Source organism: Xiphophorus couchianus, chromosome 11 (assembly GCF_001444195.1).
Source record: "Xiphophorus couchianus chromosome 11, X_couchianus-1.0, whole genome shotgun sequence".
Classification (NCBI taxonomy): domain Eukaryota; kingdom Metazoa; phylum Chordata; class Actinopteri; order Cyprinodontiformes; family Poeciliidae; genus Xiphophorus; species Xiphophorus couchianus.
The window spans coordinates 20,137,250-20,156,939 of NC_040238.1; the positions used below are offsets into that span (position 1 = coordinate 20,137,250).

The 19,690-nt window shown below is 36.5% G+C and overlaps 1 protein-coding gene across 2 annotated transcripts; it reads right to left on the minus strand.

The window, feature by feature from the left end:
* Positions 1 to 1,332: 1,332 nt before the first annotated feature.
* On the minus strand, positions 1,333 to 19,341 carry stag2a (STAG2 cohesin complex component a). 2 transcript variants are annotated; one of them, XM_028031782.1, is made up of 34 exons: positions 19,141 to 19,341; positions 14,161 to 14,287; positions 13,977 to 14,055; positions 13,642 to 13,800; positions 12,790 to 12,886; positions 12,634 to 12,710; positions 12,312 to 12,516; positions 12,065 to 12,216; positions 11,514 to 11,587; positions 11,134 to 11,257; positions 10,412 to 10,510; positions 10,145 to 10,224; positions 9,764 to 9,871; positions 9,118 to 9,217; positions 8,805 to 8,922; positions 8,616 to 8,719; positions 8,434 to 8,526; positions 8,259 to 8,348; positions 7,956 to 8,159; positions 7,791 to 7,861; positions 7,577 to 7,664; positions 7,315 to 7,395; positions 7,117 to 7,209; positions 6,854 to 7,028; positions 6,621 to 6,760; positions 6,437 to 6,538; positions 5,759 to 5,907; positions 5,559 to 5,687; positions 5,273 to 5,478; positions 4,437 to 4,674; positions 4,162 to 4,272; positions 3,935 to 4,061; positions 3,727 to 3,804; positions 1,333 to 3,334 (listed from the first exon to the last, which is right to left on the minus strand). In XM_028031782.1, the coding sequence occupies exons 2-34, from the start codon at positions 14,202 to 14,204 to the stop codon at positions 3,311 to 3,313; spliced, it is 3,819 nt and encodes a 1,272-aa protein (XP_027887583.1). In that variant the 5' UTR covers positions 14,205 to 14,287; positions 19,141 to 19,341; the 3' UTR covers positions 1,333 to 3,310. The 2 variants fall into 2 exon arrangements, with proteins under 2 accessions (XP_027887583.1, XP_027887582.1); XM_028031781.1 differs by having other exon boundaries at positions 9,118 to 9,226.
* Positions 19,342 to 19,690: the final 349 nt, after the last annotated feature.

The following is a 19,690-nucleotide window of genomic DNA, read 5'->3' on the forward strand; positions in this document are numbered from 1 at the left end:
TCGCTGTTGCATGGTGGGACTGAGAGAAGTGTCAGCACAAAATACAATGGTCAACAGTGGTGTCTTTTACTTTAAGTAGTAGGTGAGAGAAGCGTTCATTTTTAAGTTTACCAATCCAAAATTACTGTTAATTTGGGCTGCTATCTTGGCGTAGATATAGATTAATATAGACATATGGCAAAGAAGTGTTAATATTTATGACCTTTACAATAGTTAATTGAAATAAAAAAATACAGGTCTAGTGAGAAAATGTACAATGTGTCTGAATTATATGACAGAATATTGCATATTGTAAATTGTGGTATGCAAACTTTGCATCTGCCTCTGCTGGAATGAGAGGCCCAAATAGTATCAAATTCAGATTTACAGATCAACCAGTCCTATAAAAATACATTGATTGAAAGTTTGTAAATAGACAAGTGCCAATTCATATATTTCTGCTGTTTATATTTGCTCTGGGGTCACATTTCATGCAGTGTAACGGTTTGTAAGTAGATAATAAAGTTTCGCCTTGTAAGCAAAGCAGGACACTTCCTCCCCACCTCTATATCTTACAATAATAGGGCTTTTTCTTTGTACTATGAATTTGGATTTTCCTAGATCCCAGTTAGAAATGCGAAATGAAGGCTTTTTGAATTCAGAATTCTGACTATGACTGTGAGTATTAAAGTGGTCAGGGTTTCCCCCAGTGTATAATAAGCCTGGCGGGCCACCAGACTTTACTTGTCAGGCTAAACATTGCTTATTTATTCAAGTGTTTTTTTTAAATGTTTGCATTTTAAAAAAAAGGTTTTATAGTTGGTATTCAGATATTAATCTTCAAATCTTTCAATAACACACAATTATCAATTGATATTTTCAAATTTTTTGTCAACTTTAAACATTTTTAACTCAAAAACATGACGGGCCACTGGATGAATGACTGCCCTGGCGCCCAACCACCAGGCTTAACACGTTTTCTTGGGGAAATCTTGGTGGTTCTGAACTGTGCAATTGAAAAATTTGCAGGAATAAGCTGCTAAGTATATTAGCACTTCTACCGGTTTTGTTCTCAACCAGTGCCACGTATAGTGCTGTACAATCTTAATTTGTAAACAGGCTCCTTTAGAGAAATTTGTTATCACCTTGCCTTGCAAATTACACTGATTATCCAAATTACAACTAGAAGAAGCTTCACTTAGATTTGAATTAACTCCCACATCCCAGCTCCAACATCCAAGACAAATCGCCTGGATTGTAATTTTGATGGAAAATAAATTTTTACCATTTGACAACTAAATAAAAATGTCTCAAAATAGGACAGTTTCCAGACTTGCATCACAATCATCATCACACAGTTTTAAAGGATTTATTTGGTTGTGTTACATCTCCAAACATAAATACAAATATTAAAAGATGCAATGGGCACTTTGTAAATAGAACCTCCTCCCACAAATTTAATATATGCAAATATTTAAATATGTATAAACATACAGATGTATTCAGATGTTCAGCAGTTCAATGCAAAACCTAAACGACATAAAATGAAATGCTTTAAATAGAGGGTGTACCATTCCTATTTCCCCAATATGAATACTTATTGTATATGACCAAGATATCCGTCTTCAGTTCAGAGAAATTAGGGATTTGCGTCTAGCTACAATATGCGTATATATTGTCATCTATAAAGGTAGAATTTGCCAGCCAGGCCAGTACAGAAAAAAAAGAATTAGCACAACAACCCACTGAACAACAAACAAAACAACTGTGAATGCATACTTAAAAAATTAGTGGGTTAGTGTCGGAGTAACATTGTTTTACTTTAACCGCTACATAAAATTTCACACGAGGAAAGTGCACATATAAACGCACACACTCACAATATATTACACCTTTGTAATTGTACAATTTACAATCCAGACACTATCATAGCTTACTAAAGTATTCTGATCCTTAGTAATTGAGCATAATTTCTTAATATCAACAGTGAAAAACCAAAATGTATAAAAATCCTCTGCACAACTGTATACTGGAATTAAAAAAATAACAAACACCACCCAACTTTCTTATGCATTTTTTGTATTCTTGTTTTTTTAACAAAAATGTAAATATATGGCATGAGTAATAGTAGATATTAGTTACTGTACAATGTAAAAACAGGCTATAGGAAAGATTAAATGTTACGGTGGGTCAAGATTTCATTGATGGAACTGTGAAGGTTTCCAATTCTAAAAAACATTTCTAGAATCAACCATCCATTTGATTTAGAACTACATTTAAGTAATACATACCTTTTGCACGCATTCATTATAGAGAGAAGAAAAAAAAACAGAACCAACTGGCCATATCTATAGTAACACCATTCTATTTCAATTAAAAAAGATTACTTATGATTCTAGGTGAAATAGCATGATTATAAACCATTAATTTACACTTGATTGTCAATACAAAATATCTATAAATCAAAGTTATCTATAGGGTATAAAAGCAGAACACTTTCCTTAAAAATACCATCACAAAGAAATCTGGAAACGTATTCCACGTGTGGCAAGGCCTTTGAACAGTATGACAAGCTAGTTCACGTTATAATTTACTGCGTACAGATCTGAATATATGGCTACATGCCATGCCAAAATCTACAGTTCACCAGTACAAGAAGTGAACACAATAGCACTAACTGCATTATTTCATTTCGTGGCCGTGTAAGTCCTGTCATCCTGAAACTACTCTATGTTCATATATTTGGCAAGTTTGTCTTTAGATTAACCTGGAATCAATCCTGTAAGTAACAGCTATAAGAAAGATGAGACGCCCTGTCTTTAAAAAAAATCTGTTCTTATTAAAGTCTCTCAGACAATCACTGAACACCAAAATCATGAGAATAGTAGTTTTCATCCAGAAATCTGTCTAATGTTAATGAAATTGTGTTCACCTCTCCTGATTGTTGGCCACTTTGTATTTACATTAGACAACTCTTTATATACCAAATGCAAGAAAAGGGAAAATGATAAACATTAAACGTCTGAAATTAAGCCTGCACACACCGACCACATGTACCCCCCTCTAAAGGTTTCTTCTAGAGATCAGGTACTGAAACAGAATCGTGTTTCTCTGCAGCCTGACCAACAATAGTGTTTGAAAACAGCAGGATGATTTAACACAAGGCTCTCCCTCCAAGTCTTTAAGTGTTAAAGAGGCAAATACTGGAGTCTCAAAAGACCATTGTAATAGTTCATTTCAACCTTTTCCTTTCAAAGATTTCACAGAGAACGGTCATTTCTTCTTCCAAGAAGAGGATTTTCATGATGCATTGTCTTTGATCCAGTTCGTGTTAGAACATTGAAACATTAAGAACCTAAAAACAGACAAAGGTAGAGTTAGACTTAATTATAGTAAAAGAAACAACAGTTTCATTTTGGTATTTAAGTATGTGGGTGGGTGCATGAACATCGTAAACAAAAATTTAACTGGTTAGTTTACGTTTGTTTATTTCCCAGCTAAAAACTATTCTGCAGCACATGCATCAGAACTTAGACACACCACATATATGAAACGGTGACAAAATTGCTTTGCTTGATGTTTTACGCAACTGCTACTCAAATCTCGCAGCAATGCACCAATAATATTAGTTAATCTCAAAATGCAACAGGAGAGCAATCAGATTCAATGAGTCAATAAAAGCATATTTAATGGATCATTCAAAATAAATGTACTACTGTACAAGCATAATACAGAAATTATTCTTACCGAATTATCCATAATGGAAGACGGATCAAAGTAATCTGGCTTTAGTTCATTTCTTTCTCTTCGATTCTTAGATGCAGGCTGAGAAGCAACAGCTCAGTTAGAAAACAAATCTCAACGTACAAGAAACTGGGGACAGAAATGCTGTTTTAGCTGAACACTATGCTGCTCAAAAAAATCAGCTAAGTTGCATCAACATTTTACAAATTACCAAATCGATCTCCATCGTATTAAAATCCATGCCCTCATTGATATCTTCCAAGCGATCCTCTGATGACATCATCACGTCCTCCACTATCGGTTCCTCATCATCCTCCATTAATCCGGATCCTCGGCGACTGTGGAAAACACAAACGAAATCAGCAATGAGATTTAGCCTGGTTTTTTTTTGTCACAGAGAAAGAGAAAAAAGGTCTCCAAAAGCAAGAGCTGGCTCACATTGCTTGCTGCGTGTGGTTCCTCATCTTAGCGTAGTGCATGCTAATCCGCTCCTGGTGCTGACGGGCTTCAGCCTGTTGCCTCTGCGTCAGCATCCAGGTCACCTGGGTGCTAGGAGACAAGGTTTGGTAAATATTATTTCATTCATAAGTTATTTCAAACAATTCAAGAAGTACAGCACACTCCAATAAAAAAAAAAAAAAACAGCTGCAGGTCTTAATCAAAACCTGCAGCTGTTTTTGTGCAAGTACAAAACTTAAAGAGAAGTTTTGTACTTGTAATCTATGGCAGCCTGGTGTTGGTGATGAGGCAGCGGTTGAGGAGGGAGCGCTTGATGAAGGTGCTGCTCTGCTGGCATGGAGAACGTGGTGGCATAGCCGTCCTCCGGCCTCATCCTCTTTGGATCCCTCAGCACAGTGGAAGTGAGGTGGGGCGAGTGCATCATGACCGGCGTGGGCACACTCTGCTCACGATTCATCCAGACTCCGTCAAAGCTGCTGCTGCTGTTCTCTTCTGCAAGAAGACGATATATTAACATCCCTAGTGCAAAACACGTTGGTGGCAGCATTATGCTGTGGGGAAAAGGACGATGATTAGAGTTGATTTGAAGAAAGATGGAGCTAAATACAGTTCATTCCTATAACAACAAAAAAAGAGGAACAACTTGATGTTGGTGCACAGGTTCCTTTTCTATCAGCCCAACAACCCTAAACATACAGCCAGATCTAAAGCTGGGTACTTTAGATCAAAACTTGTTAGAATAGCCTAGTTAAAGTCCAGACCTATATCCAAAGTAGAATCTGTCTAAGAACATTTAAATCAACCTGAGTTATTTTGCAAAGGATGAGCAAAAATCTCAGTTTCTGGAGACATAAAAAAGCAGCAGCTGAGGTTACAGTGAAAGGTTGTTCTGCAAACTCTAGAATTCACAGATAAATACAAAGGTGAATCGAACATTTCAGAACTTTTAACTTGACAATTCTGCACTACTCAGTGTTGGCCTATAACGTAAAATCCTAATAAAACACAAATGGAATGAAATGTGGTATTTTTTTTATTTATTTTTTTTACAAATGCAAGTGCAGTAATAAATAATTTTAATAAAACTCACCTTCGGGCAGTTTTCTTTTGCTTACAGCGGATTGTTTGGACTTCTTGCTTCGAACGGACCCCCGACTGCTGATCCCACTGATGACAGACATGGTGTCGTCGTCCATCCCGGCCTGCAGCGAATTCCTGTATGAGATGAGGGGCAGCCAGCAGTCGTCTCTCTGGAGGGCCATTTGAAACGTCATGAATCGCTCCAGGTACATGTGACTGCAGAGTTCAGAATGACAACACAACGTTAGAGTCTTTTCAGAACTCATCAGAAATAATACATCAGGCCAGAAACTTACACTGTCCTCTTGTCTTGTCGAATGAGTTTGCTTGAGAACTCACTGAGGATATCCAAAAATGGCAGATTAAGTGGCGGACCCCCTTCTCCTTGAGGACTGGGTTCTTTAAATGCAAACTCAATGCCGTCCCTAAAACAAATAATATTTTCCACTTATTAAAAGACACACTGTTGGAAATGTTTCTCAGCACAGGTACTCACTTATGTAACATTGCAATGGCCTCTCTAGTCTTCAACTGGTCCAAACCAAAGGTTAGAGAGAAGCGTCGAGCCAGTTCTTTGATTCCACAGAAAGCTGACGATGAGCGGTCAAAGTTGAAGCCAAGTTCAGACATCATCTCATTGAATAACTGGAATAAAAACACAAAATAGCAAGAGAACATACTTTATTAGATTCAACAGGCTAACGCACTAGCTACAAAAAATGATATAATTTTGACTGTGTGGTAATCTTAACTGGGTTCTACGGGTGTTTTAGGTGTTTTCCAATCTTAGAAGATATGTAGGAGTTTTATTTTTTTAGTGATACATTGGTTTATTTTCCAGGAAAGTTGAGCTTCTGACAGAAACTCCAGTTCCTGAAACGTGGTGAGCTGTCTCACACAGCAAACTCTTACTTCTGTAATTTGTTAAATTGCTGAAACTTCCTTTTTACTTGAGAAAAGTATTACATAAATCAATTTTATCGTGTTTACTGAGTTGTTTAACAAATGGAAAACTAGACAGTTAGATGACAGCAACACACAACGAAATCTGGGAGAAGCAGGTTTAGCAGTGACTCTGTTTAAGAATCTATATCATCTTGAGCTATAATCTATCTAGAACTATAAATTGTAGCAGGAAGGAGGGTTTGGAATAAGTCTCTGTAAGAAACTTTACCTTTTGCAGACTCAATATGAGCGTCTTTGCACACTGGATTTTGTCAATTTGTCTCGTTTTACTCATTGTTTCTTTGATGATATCACCGTAGTCATTGTAATACTGAGGAATAAAAAATAAAGATAATTAAAATAACTGTAGAAAACTGCACATATAATAAATCTTTTGCCATATATGCACCTACTCTCATGTACTGTTTAAATATATCGGCTCCAGTATTCATTTCAACAACGTTGTATATAATTAATTTGCAATAGGCTGCAAGAAGGTTTCTTCGTTTGTGCAGAGCCTCGATTTTACTGGCCTCATCATCTTGTTGTCCATCTGGAAAAAAATAAAATAAAAACAAACAAAACGCATGAAACAATTTTAAGATATTTGAAGCAAAACAAGAAAAAACCTGGCACAAGTTCCAACCCGTGCTGTTGCTGTCATCGTCCTGATCGATAAAAACTTGATACAAGATGAAGGTGAGCAGTTCCGCTTGCAGAGAGGAATCTGGCACATAGACCAGATTCTCCAGATGTTCCCGGCCTGACGACATGATTTGGTGACTGAAGATCAGCAACACGTCACACAGTATTGTGAAAGCCTAGAATAGACGCAGCAATCGTTTATAAGTATGAACCGACTGCATTTCGAGCTGCAGGAAAAGAAAGGCGGTTCCATCGTCATCCCACCTGCTCTTTAACGGCTGTGTTGATGCTGCTTAGGTAACGCTGGCATATTAAGCAGAAAGTTCTCATCTGTTTTCTCAGAGTCACCAAATCCCCCTAAAAGAAGCAGATAGATGTTCAGTCAGACTGTACCAGATCTATCATGTAAATCTTAAAATCAATCATTTCGCTAAATAACCCAACAAGTTTAATGATAAATACCTTTATTGAACTGCCTTCTGAAACCTTAGCAAGGTGCCACAAGACTATGTAATGTGTGCACTGCATTGCATGAATCACAATCTGTTGAGACAAAAGTTGACAAGAAGCGGTGTGTAAACAGAAAAATCAAATGCTCACAAGTTCAATTCTGTGTATCAGATTTTCATACTGCAAAAGTGATCCGAAATACTGATAAAATCTGTTTGTTTAGGATTTTAGGAAAGTTTGTGACATTACAGATGACCCGTTAGTGCTGCAATACCTGTTCAGGCATGTCTCCATTCTGCAAACCTGTGCTGAGGAGGCTGTAGTTGCTGGTGAACAGATCCCACTTGGAAAGATCGTGTGCACTGGTTAAGTAAAAAGAAAACAAATGCGAATAGAAGTAATTACACAATAGGTTGTCATAAAATAACATTCTGTAAATTCAAGAACCCCAACTTATAACTTAAATGCCAATGAGAGATTATTTTTACTTGTGAAAAGCAGTGATTTTCTTAAGTGTTGATAGAACTTGGTAGGCGTCATCCTCATCTGGTTCTTCCCCCTGAATGAACCACAGATGAGATCCCTTCAGATCTTTGCCTAAGAACATTTGTAAAGGAATAAAAGCAAACAGTCCCCACCTAATTCAAACCTACCTCTTGCAGGAAGTCCTCCAGAAGTCTGTTGAATTTGTCTACCAGCTCATCTAGAAGCTGTGACCGGGCGATGTCCACGCGGTTGAAGATGGTGAATTCCTCGTTGCACAGGTAGTGGTAGGTTGTGGAGCAGGCCTCCAGCACTTCAGTGTCTGTGTGTTTATCCACAACCTCCCAGATTTGGCGCAGCAAGGCATCCATATGCTGAATTGAGAGAGATGATTTATTTGGCACTGAACAAAATCTAGACCTCGAGTAAGAGTTGTATTAAAAAAATCTTTAAGCAAGTGAAACCTCACAAACCTTTTCTAACCGGCCGGTGGTGTAGATGTCAAGATCGAAGTATTTTGGTATTTGGAGTAAACTGGTCACCTTATCAATGTCCACACAGTACTGAGACAAGAAAACCAAAGATGTTGGTTTATATTAAACTTTTAAAAAATAAATCAACTCTGAAAAGGCTATAATCTGCTGTCACCTTTGCTAATAACAGAGGTAGTGCAACTGCAAACATCTCTGTGGTTCGTGTCCGATCGTCCAGCTGAGTTTTCTTTTCTTTTGCAGTCAAGACCTAATGCACAAGTGGTCACCCAATTACCAACATGACATAATTCCGAAATCATGTTTTATTATTGATTTATCAAACAATACGCCTCTCACCCTCTTTCCTGAGCCTCTGCCTACTGGAGGATGACATTCACAAGCCTGTCGAATGGCAGAGAGCATGATCTCAACCAGAGCCGTCTCTTGTCGATCAGTGAGGGCTAACAAGAAAAAGAATATATCTGATATGAAATGATTCATTCTTTCCATTTACTTTTATATCTGCTTCAATGTTCATGTCCTTACCCTCCTCTCCCGGCATGGGTTCATCCAGCAACAAGCTAATCATGGTTTCCCAGTCCTTCAGCAGCTCTGACGCACACTCCCACAGGCTGTCCACCAAATAAGCCCCATGTTCATGGAGCTAATGAAAAATCAGATTTCCTGTTAAACTGAACACAACGCAACACTACAAGGACAACACAGTCTTTAAAAATTCATACAGCAAAGCGAATAAATGTATAAAACTGAAAATACATTTACGATGAAATCTTAAGATTAGAGTTAAAAATGCATTAAAAAAAATACAAAAAAAGCGAAGCCTCAAAGACTTGGTTACCTCACTCTCCAAGAAGAAGAAGACAGTTGTCTTGATAAGGCTGCCGTTGAGGCTCTGCCTGCCCCTCCTTGGTAGACCTTCATCCTCTGGACCTTGATGGCTGAAGAGCCTTTAATCAGTGTTAGACAAAAGCTGCTATAAATAAGTAATAAAACAGTGCAGGGTGAAATCTATAGAGGGATTGGTAATGTTATGTTCTGACATGGGACAAACATGAAATGTAAAACATTTCCTCAAATTACTCAAACCCTTGGAATGTTTAGATGTAGAATAATATTTTTATTTGACCAACATATTTATTCTGACCGGAAGTAACATTAATGTTTTGGAATGACCAGTGAGAGACTTCAATATGTTAGCTGTCTGCATATTGAATAAGAATTATTTTCAGAATAGCGCAGTACGACTGTCTTCTATGTTGCAAAGAAATCCATCCAAATCTTCCACAAAGAAGAAACATAAAGGGACCATCAAGCCAATAAAAAGAAATGTTGTAATATTCCTGTGAGTCCTTCTTATTTCTGAACAGCTGAATCTTTGATTCATTAGTCTCAATCAGACTTTAGTCCATCAATAAGGCTATTGATAGAATACAACCCATCATATAATTTTTCTCCCAGTCTTATCACTGCAGCACATTACTTACTTTTTAAACAGAAATTCTCCTGCAGAAACAGCGATGGGTCGATGCGCTGAGTAAACCAGGTGATACACACTCTCACAGTCCTCTGCTGTCAGAACCTCATCACTGCTCCTGTTGGCAGTGCGAATATAACCAGCTTTGTCAATTTGTGCCTGATTTATTTGATGTTCTATGACATATTCCTGCTAATATAGCAAAAGAAATGATAGATTTACGCTACTACGTCTATAAGTCATACACTATAGATGTTATTTTCCTTAGTTTGTGCTTAAACATTAATGTTTGAATCTGTAGAAATATTAATCTACCACAGTGACTTCCATTTGTATGTTCAGGAATTACCCAGTCATAAAGAGAAAATAGAATAAACAGAGCAGTACTTACTGTAAAATAAGCGTCAGGAGCTTAATAGCTTGCACTGCAACGTCGTATTCTTTGTCCAGAGTCATAGACACAATGCGGTCCTGTCAGAAAGAAACCATCAGTGTTAAGTACCTGATTTCTGATACACTTTAGATTTGTGTGTTAAAAAGTTAAAGCAAGGTACTTTGCTGTGATTAGGCGTCCAAATATGGTTAATTACTAATTAAAAATGGTATGAATTAAAGATGTGTGATGCTAAGCAACAAGTCAACCCTGCTGCTGGCCTACCTTAAAGCGACTGGTGAAGAGTTCGAGGCGGGAGCCAAGCTCTCTGCTGTAGAACAACCCCTGCAGGGCGGTCAGGCACTTCAGTCGCACCTCACCTTGCTGAAATTACACCCATGATACTTCAAATATGTGATGTATGGCAGAAAGATCGTCAACTTTCTTTATGAATAACAAGTGATAAACAGCACTGCTTAACGTTTGAGAACCTGTGCTGTAAAGGGTCACAGAGTCATCCACCAATAAGTAAAAAAGAAATATCATATGAACATTTCTGTGATCTGAAAAAAAAAAATCTCATAATACAGATAGTAAAAAAAATCTAATAATATAGGAATTTTTTTAATGAATTATTTGAAATAAATTGTGCATTAAATACATTGTTGAGAAATGTAAAAAATTATACATGCATTATTTATTCAATATTTATATTTTAAAACATTTAAATTATGAAATTGAATTTTCTTTGAATGTGAAACCTTTCCTTCACAATTTCTCCTAATCATGTCCAAAGAAAGCATTTTGGAACAGATTAAATTTAGCAAAAGATGCAGATGTTGTGAAGATAGCCAAAAAGTTGCTTATTCTTGTAGAATAAAAATTACTGAAGCTCTCCAGAAGTTACTATTGAATCATTAAAAAAACTTAACTTTTAAACCTCTCCTACAGTATCACCACTAAATTAATAGAAGCTCTCAAAAAATATGTGAAAAAAAAAAACTCACCTTGTCGTGCATTGTCCAGCCAACATACTTCAAGTAGCTGTCATTGAGGAAGGCATCACTGTACAGCTTCATCCACACTCCAATCTCCTCAATACAAATAGCTCGAATTTCAGCAATGGCATCACTGGAAAAGATGAAAGCATAAAGAGTGAGGCCTAATATTACCCTGAAATATTTTTACAGAAAGTCATCATTACTCCCTTAAGAAAAAGACACTGAACAAAAATTTCAGACGACATTTTGTGGTGGCACCAGTTTTCCACTAGATGGAGCAAAAGTGCAATAAATATGAAATGCGAGATCTGAACCTGAGACTCAACTGAGATTCATCATCAAGTCTTACAGCCTTGCAAGTCAAATCATTAAACCATTTTACGTACCGATATCTGTGAACAAAGACTCCTTTGAAAATCGCATTCATCATGTTTTCAATATCATCTTGATTTTCCTGGAGCTGAAAAATAAACATGAAGCAATGTTTAAATGATAAAATAATCTATTTACACCTAAACCTTTACCCTCATTCAAGTTGTTTTGTGGATTTTGTTTTATTTTGTATTTTTGGTTATAAAACCCTAACTTTTGATTGTAGTTGTTTTTTGTTTTTTTTTACATTTTTATTTTGTTAAACCCAAACAATAAACCCCAAACTGATAAACCTTTAACATCCAGGTTTCTTTAATGTTACTTCTCCTTCCCCCTGGCTGAGCTGGGTCGTAACATTTACCGATAAAATTCTGAAAAGTTTGGTGAACATTTGCATTATGTGTGTGATCAGTGAGGTTGAATCAGAGTCCAGACCAAAATACAAATCAGAATAAGTGCAACACTGATAGAAAAAATTGCCAGACATTCAGCCATAAATACAGGAGAAAGTGGTTTTAAAATGATAAATGGGGAAAAGAAAACTTCTGCAAGATTTCTCTCTTACCTCTTTTCGCTTTTGTAACAACAGCTCCAACCTATCATTGGCCCTTTTTGCAATGACTTTGTTCCGTTCTGCCTCGTACTGTCTCTGAGTGTTGTCCATGTTGATGCTCAGGTTCAAAGCGACGTTCACCAGGGCAGTCATCAACTTCATGGCTGGGGAACACAGCGGAGCTCAAACCCAAGTCCGAAGACACATCGCCATGAAGACGTAAACAACGTTAATAAGCAGACAACAGATAGAAACTGACCTGCTAGTGTGCTTGTGTGTCTAAATGCCCTGACCTGCGAGTCAGACAGGCCAGTGAGCAGAGAGATGACCGTGTCCATCATATACTCATCATATATGATGCTGTACTGGCACTGACGCACGAGGACAGCAATGAAGTCGCAGAAATTTATCCGGAATCTTTTCCACTGTGGCCCTGAGAGTGTTAAAGGATAGTCGCCGCTGTCCTGTTTGGTGACCAGAGAGTCAATCAGACCGAGGACAGGAGAATCATACAAAAAATATTTGAGATGTTTATAAGGGTCGTTCCAGACAAACCAAACCACAGACACGGTGTACTTCACCTCATCGAATTCCTCCGTCATTTTCCTGATGATTTCAGAATTCTGCATATGTCTGAACATTTCTTCACTCACAGCACCTGCACAAAGAAATCGAACAGTTTCAGCCAATCTTTGCAAAAATAAATGCTTTCTGCCAACATCGTGTCTGACAGGTACCTTTACACCCCGAGCACTGGATGAAGAAGTTGATTAACTCCAAAAGCGCCACATCTCTGTCTTGCTTGTAGGCCTCAATCCACTCATCAACAACAGACTAAATGAACATCAGAACAGCAACTTACAACATAAGTTACTCATATAATACACACAAATACAAACTGAAGTAGAAATAACCTGCAAGAATGGGAGTTGATTTAGCTTTTAATAAATATGACCCATTCAATGAATGTTGGGACTATTAGCCTTCAATATTTTACACCGACGGAAGCGGCGTTTCCATTTACCATGAAACTCCACAAAATGGACTTTTGAAATTTCAAAAAAGCTCACATTTTTCAACAAAAAAGTTTTTTGAGCAAGTATGAAGTGGTTTTCCAGCTGGACTGAAATTTGCGTATTTTGCAAAACTGCAATGGAAACATTTATTTTGCATTATGACAGTTTGGCTCCACTAGAGCTCTCAAGTTCATCAGAAAAGTTCATAGATTCAGCATGAACTATGAACTTTGAGCTGAATCTTTAGCTCTTCTGTAAAATTGCTAACTACAATTTCCTCAAAACACTGCGTACGTAGCCACTTCCAAATATAAGGAACTTGCCGTCAACGTCTTTTCCGATGGCTCATGATGGTGATGAGCGCTAGAATCATCCCCTAGTGATTCTAGCTAAAATATAAATATTTCTCACGTAATCGCTTATTCATGTGTGATTTTTCTTACTTCTTATTTAATGGAAACATCACAATGGCAAAATCTGACATTAGCTGAGTGTCAAAAACGATTTGCGCATATTCGTAATGGAAACGCAGCTATTGCTACCCAGGTATAAAAAGAAGAGTAACGTACTCACCTGTGTTGCACTCCTTCCCATTTTAACCACTTCGAAAAGGCTCATATTGTCCGTCCCGTTCTCCTGATGATGGCCGTTCACCCAGCCGGCACCAGAGACCCTCCCTGCACCCCCACCTTTGACCTTGTCTCCCAGCACCTTCCGCCCCCTTTTTGCTCCCTGTGAATGAGAATAATGTTTAAAGATAGATGAAGGTGCAATTATGATAACTCTGAGTACAACCAGTGAAAGAGTAGACTAAGAAGAGAATCTGGTTAGAGGAAACCAAATTAAATAAATAAATAAATAAATGAGGAGTTCTCCCAAATGTTTAACGATAAGCTTGATGAACCTACCATGCCTCTCCCCGCTGTGGCATTTCGCCCATCAGGATCCTCAAGGTCTGCATCTGAAGACAACTGAGATTCTGACTCTCTGTGTATTAAAAAACATGACATATTAAATCACCACTAAAATAATCCATTACCATCAGAGAGATGAGATAAACACCCGCCAACACGTCTGTGATTTACTGCTTACTGGGGAAACTGGAACTCTGCGTGCAAATCCTGTGCCGCTATCATTTCTGCAACATTTTCTGGAGCTGTGGAAGTAGATCCTCAGTCTGCTCTGGCCCTCAGGCAAGAAGAGATCGGTTCAGACACACCTGCAAACAGAAACAAATCACACTGAGTAACGACAGAACACACAGTCAATAAAAACACAACATGGAAATATAAGATCTACTGTACAGGGGGCGACGTGGGATAAAATAATAAAACAACACAAATTAAACATGCAGCAAAACATCACTAAACTACGCATAAAGAGACAGCACTGAACATTCAAACTATACCTTAACTGTTAGTTTGCAAGATTATCTTCAAAAATTAAAAAAATTCTAAGAATAAATGAGGCAAACGAGAGACTACTCTATTATTATGAGAATAATTATTAGCATAATTATCTTAAACAATAGTAATTATTTTTAAGTCTAATTTATGACTTAAGCATATTTATTATTCACCTAAAGAAATCCACCAAACCAAAATTCTTGTAAATACTCAAACTTTTAAACAGAAAAGAGGAAAAACATATAACATTTACTTTAATAGAAATGTAAAAATGAAACAAAAAAATAACACTGCTGCCAAAAATAAAAATTAAGTCAAATCTGTTTAAAAGAAAATCGACTTAAATTTAAATAACCTCTTGGGGCATTTCAATTTGATACATTGTGTTCCAAATATTTTCAAAATTGCTATATCACTGCATATTATTATTTCTCTTCTTAGTCAAATATTTTAATGAATTATGAAGATAAATAATCAGAAAAATGCTCCAGTCTCAAACACTTGGAGGTTTTTCATAGTGTCATCTATTTCCATTGATTGTGGGACTGAGAAGCCTATTTAGGTCAAGTCTTCTCTTGCAGGTTTTAATAAAAAAAAAAATAAAACGAGATCATATGTGGTATTATTAAAATAATAAACTAAAGTTGCACAAATATTCTATTCTGTCATTCTAGTCTCAATTTCAAGCTTGATCTGCATGAAGTTCTCACAGGAGGGGATATACAATTTCCTTACAACATCACTGTATTTACTCCACAGATTTTAAACTGTAAAAAACGATATGACGGAGAATTTACACGCTTTAATAGTGTTTCCTGACATTTCGCTTTGTTAGCTTATCTACATCAGAACTGAACAAATAAAAAGTATGACACTTTTTTTTAAACAAGCTTATGATTTCTATCAAAATATCAGTAAGAAAGGAAAGTGACACAGGAATGATTTCTACTCTGAGCAGGAACAAAAACAACTCAATTATTTCCAGTAAAGCGCAGAAATGCCACCGAAGCCTGAAAGGAAAGAACGGATAAATTAAGAAGAATGACGGCTAGATTCCATACTTTAGTTTCACTATCTTTGTACCAAGCATTGTGGTTCTGTCAAACTGCCAGGACTTTGTGGAACACACATGACAAAATAAGCACCGCTTCAGTTCGTAATATGGCACCAGTCTTCTTACGGATAAGACTGGTGCTTATTCTCCTGCGATGGAGAAAAAAAGTGACTTTGCAAAAGGGAAATGAGAAAAAAAACATCAACAGTTTTAATATTAGCAGGTACTTTTTTGAAGTCCCGTAAATCCATAAATGCTCCACACTTGCTAGTTTCATGTCCTAAACTGAGAAATGTGCTGCTTCTTTCTCTTGTCATCATAACAGATGAATTCAACTTAATCTTGTAGTTTTGCCAAAAAATAAAATAAAATCGCCAATTGACAATATTTTTTTACAGCAAACATTCTGACTTGTAATAGTACTGGTGCATCTTAATAAATTGGAATATAATGGAACATTTAGTTTGTTTTGTAGTTTAGTAACTCAAACAAAAATACCATCATGACACACAGCAACATATTTCAATATATTTCTGTTATTTGGGTGATTCAGACTTCCAGCTAAAGAAAACCTTGAAGTCAGTTTCTCAGAAAATTTAAAAATACATAGGAGCAATAACTCATTAATTATGCAACTATTTTACATGCCTTGTTTGAGCCTGAAGCAAGGCGTGCAACAGTTCTAGTCCCTATCCTGGAGACATCTCTGTGTGGCGGTGCTTGATGACTTCTGCGTTAGCACAAAGTTTTTTGTGTTTTGCCTCACAGTCCTCTCAGGGCTGCAGTGAGATCCCAAAAACGTGTAGATCTTTTTCTACCAGCCGTTTTCCTTCCACTCAATTTTCCATTAATACTTTTTGATGCAGCTTTCTGGGAACTCCCTGCTTCTTTACCAATGACCTTCAGTGGTTTTTACCTTAAATGTAGAGGGCATTAAGTCAGCACTTTTGTATTTTTATTGATCTTCCTCCCTAATTTTCTGAGAAACTTGATTTCTTGTTTTCACAAGCTCTAATTTATGATAATCAAACTGGCATAAAAGTTTTTACCTTTATATATATATATATTGACTCAAGCATTTTACACTTATCGCAGTAAGTGTACAATTTAATCTGTTACTTATGAATTTAGTTCTCCTTTTTGAAAATGTTCAGCAAATATCCTTCATACAAAAGCGCACAAGCGGAATGCGTTCCCACTTTCAGCAGAAATTTGTTTTATATTAGCAAGTTCTTCGTCCAAGTGGAATGCAGCCATTGTTTTCACACCTTCTCCTTCCCATCTGAGAAAAAAAGCTCTTCTTTTTCTCTTCCTTGGCTGTTACAGTGTGTAATGCAGCTCTATTTTTTTTCTCATTATGAAAAACAAGCAGGAAGCAAAACAGAAACAATGAATCTCCCACAAGGTCAAATGGGGGTGCTTTCCTCAAGTACTGCACTGACTCATTTCATCTCTCACCATTATAAATTCATCAGCCTGAAACCAAAAAAATTAAACCAACATTATTTTATTTTTACCTCTTTGTTAAACTATTTGCTTGTGTTTTGAAAAGCTGAACTTCCACGCCTAGTTGAATAAAAACGACTAAGAGAAGGTCTTCAGAATTGGTCAGGCTATTTTTTTTACGAGTAAGGAGAACTCTGCACAGTTCTGATCTGCTCTAAAAGCACACAGTCAGCCTAAATATATACACATCTTCTTCCCTCCTCCAGCTTTAAATCATTCTTATCTCTCACATTTAGGGATGTAACATCACTTCCTGTAGTTTACTTGTGTGCCGACAAACTTTTGCTGAAAAGATTTCCTCTACCTCAACATCACATACAAAAACACAGGTCACTGAAGGAACAAACGTCCTAGACAAAGAGTGCACATACTGTTACTGCACTGTCACTGTTTCCTGCCATGAAAAAAGTAAGTGTTGGGTCATGCAAAGGTGTGAAAACGTTTCCATAAGCAAAGAGCATAAAATGATAAAATCCCATTACACTTAGAACTTGCCAATTTACTATATCTTTCTGCTTTAACTCAGTTAATTATTTACAACAGTCGCTAGTTTAACTTTATTATTGGTGCTATAAACATAATCTAAAAATGCAGCATGTAAAAAGAGATATTTAATAATCTCTGTTGGCATTAAAAAGCCAACTTTATATATACATACCAATGTGTCCTGAAAGTTATAATATGAGAAGAAATAGTAAAAGGCATGATAAAATATTAATTAATTAATAAAAGCCTTAAGTGTTTTGACAGGTCTTGATTTGTGTTCTTTATTTAGGCTTTCCTACCTACTGAAAAATGCATGTATAATTTTTTGAAAAAACACAATAAAATTGATGTGGACTAATGAACCCCAGACCTTAACATCAGTAATTTCTCGGATAATTTCAGTGTCTTTTAGATATCTAAGTTAAAGTACTTACTGTAAATTACCAAGAAATATTTGTATAGTGTTTGTGCTTGTGTTATGTCCTAAAGACTACAAGTGAACTGAGCTTTTTTTAAACCCTGGATGCTATATTTCTCAGTATTTTAACTATTTTTTATTTCCTTAGCAAAAATGTTAAAAATAAGTTGTCTGACGGGCCACACTGGCCTCAACAGTCTTGAATTTTAATAATCACTGAATCAACAACAAAAAAAAAAACTATAAACATAAAAAGTTTTTATTTGGGCCAGTAGTAAATAAATCCACATTAGCACAGCCATTCCACTCCTTGTAACAATGCCTGTTATATTTACCACAAATATTACTGTGGTTGCAGATGGGCTAAAAAAAAAAGAAGCAAAATCTTATTTATGAATTAGTATGATATACTTCAACCCTGAAATCTGTATTTTGAATAAAGGGACATATTTGAAGTTTCACATTATTAGGCTCCCAAACAAAGAGAGCACACAGATTACTCTGTCTGGCAGAGAGTGGCTGATTTTAAACCCCATAAATGGACATGTAAACTAGATTTTAGCGCCTCTACCACAGTTACTGTTGTAAAATAAACATCACACTACAGGAAAAGTCTAGTTTCACGCCACCTTGAGTCTTCACTCTAGCGGATGATTTCAGTACATTTCTGTCAAGCGTTGTTGTCGACTTAAGAAGATCCCAGACGCAGATGTTTGGGAGGTTGGAGAGTGATTCCTGCTCACTCTCAGCTCTGTCTGATGTACGACCTGGATATGACGGATCTGCCTAATCCGAGCCAATGTTATTAATACGAGGCATTAACTCTCAGCATTGACAATGTTTTCCATTAGACAACAGTCTTCACTTCTTTATAAGCATTGCTACCTATCTGAAAAGACAGATGTTCACTTTAATATTTGGGCATACATATATAAATATTATCCCAATACTTTTAAGCTTAGCTAGCTTTACCGTTAGCAGCGAATGGCTAACAATACTATTAGCATATAAAAACTATCTGAAGCCATAAGATACAGTTATTTTTCCTTGCTATTTTTAAAGTATTCTTACAGGAGTGGATTTATGCATTAACACCTACAGGTGACATTATTCTCAAGTGTCTCCTCAGTGAACAAGAACAGTGGCATCAACAGCAAACTACCAAGATGTTAACGTTAGCTATCCGCCATTTTACAACTTACCTCGTTTTAATTCAAAGACGTACAGAAACCAAATAAGTAAAACGCTGCGGGCTTTGTACATTGATTGTTTTCATTAATTTCCAAAACAAGCTGTCACTTTCTACCTCTCTAAATTTTTGGGTTATTTTTCAGCTAGCGTAAAGGAGCCCCTTGGTGGCTAACATAGCAAGGTACACTGTGTATTTTGTCGTTGTTCATGCAGCGTACAACGACACCTCTTGGTGGCATGGTGTACTGCAGGTAAGAATTCACACATGACACTGAAACATACAACTGTACGGTGGATTAGGCATTTAGATGAAAAATATTAACTTTCATCAAAGTTTGATTGTTTGTTTGTGTTCCTTGTAGTTGTTTTGTTTGTTTGTTTTTCTTTATTGCAGAATTAATTAGAAAATTACTTGAAAATAAATGCATACAGAGGCTACCCTGCTGTATTAGTAGACTTCTTAGAATAACTCTTAGTACTTTTTTCTTCCTTCTTCTTTGTCTTTTTTTGTTTTTGTTTTATATGTTTTCACTTTAATGTATTATAAAATATCTTTAATGA

What these genes read in the sequence shown, in the direction of transcription:
- stag2a (XM_028031781.1), bottom strand. Translation starts at nt 14,204, where the DNA reads ATGATAGCGGCACAGGATTTGCACGCAGAGTTCCAGTTTCCCCA. An exon ending in CAGAAGGCAGTTCAATAAAG is followed by an intron (nt 7,210 to 7,314) that starts GTATTTATCATT and finishes TGCTTCTTTTAG; the next exon opens with GGGGATTTGGTGACTCTGAG. An exon ending in AACCACACGCAGCAAGCAAT is followed by an intron (nt 4,062 to 4,161) that starts GTGAGCCAGCTC and finishes TGTTTTCCACAG; the next exon opens with TCGCCGAGGATCCGGATTAA.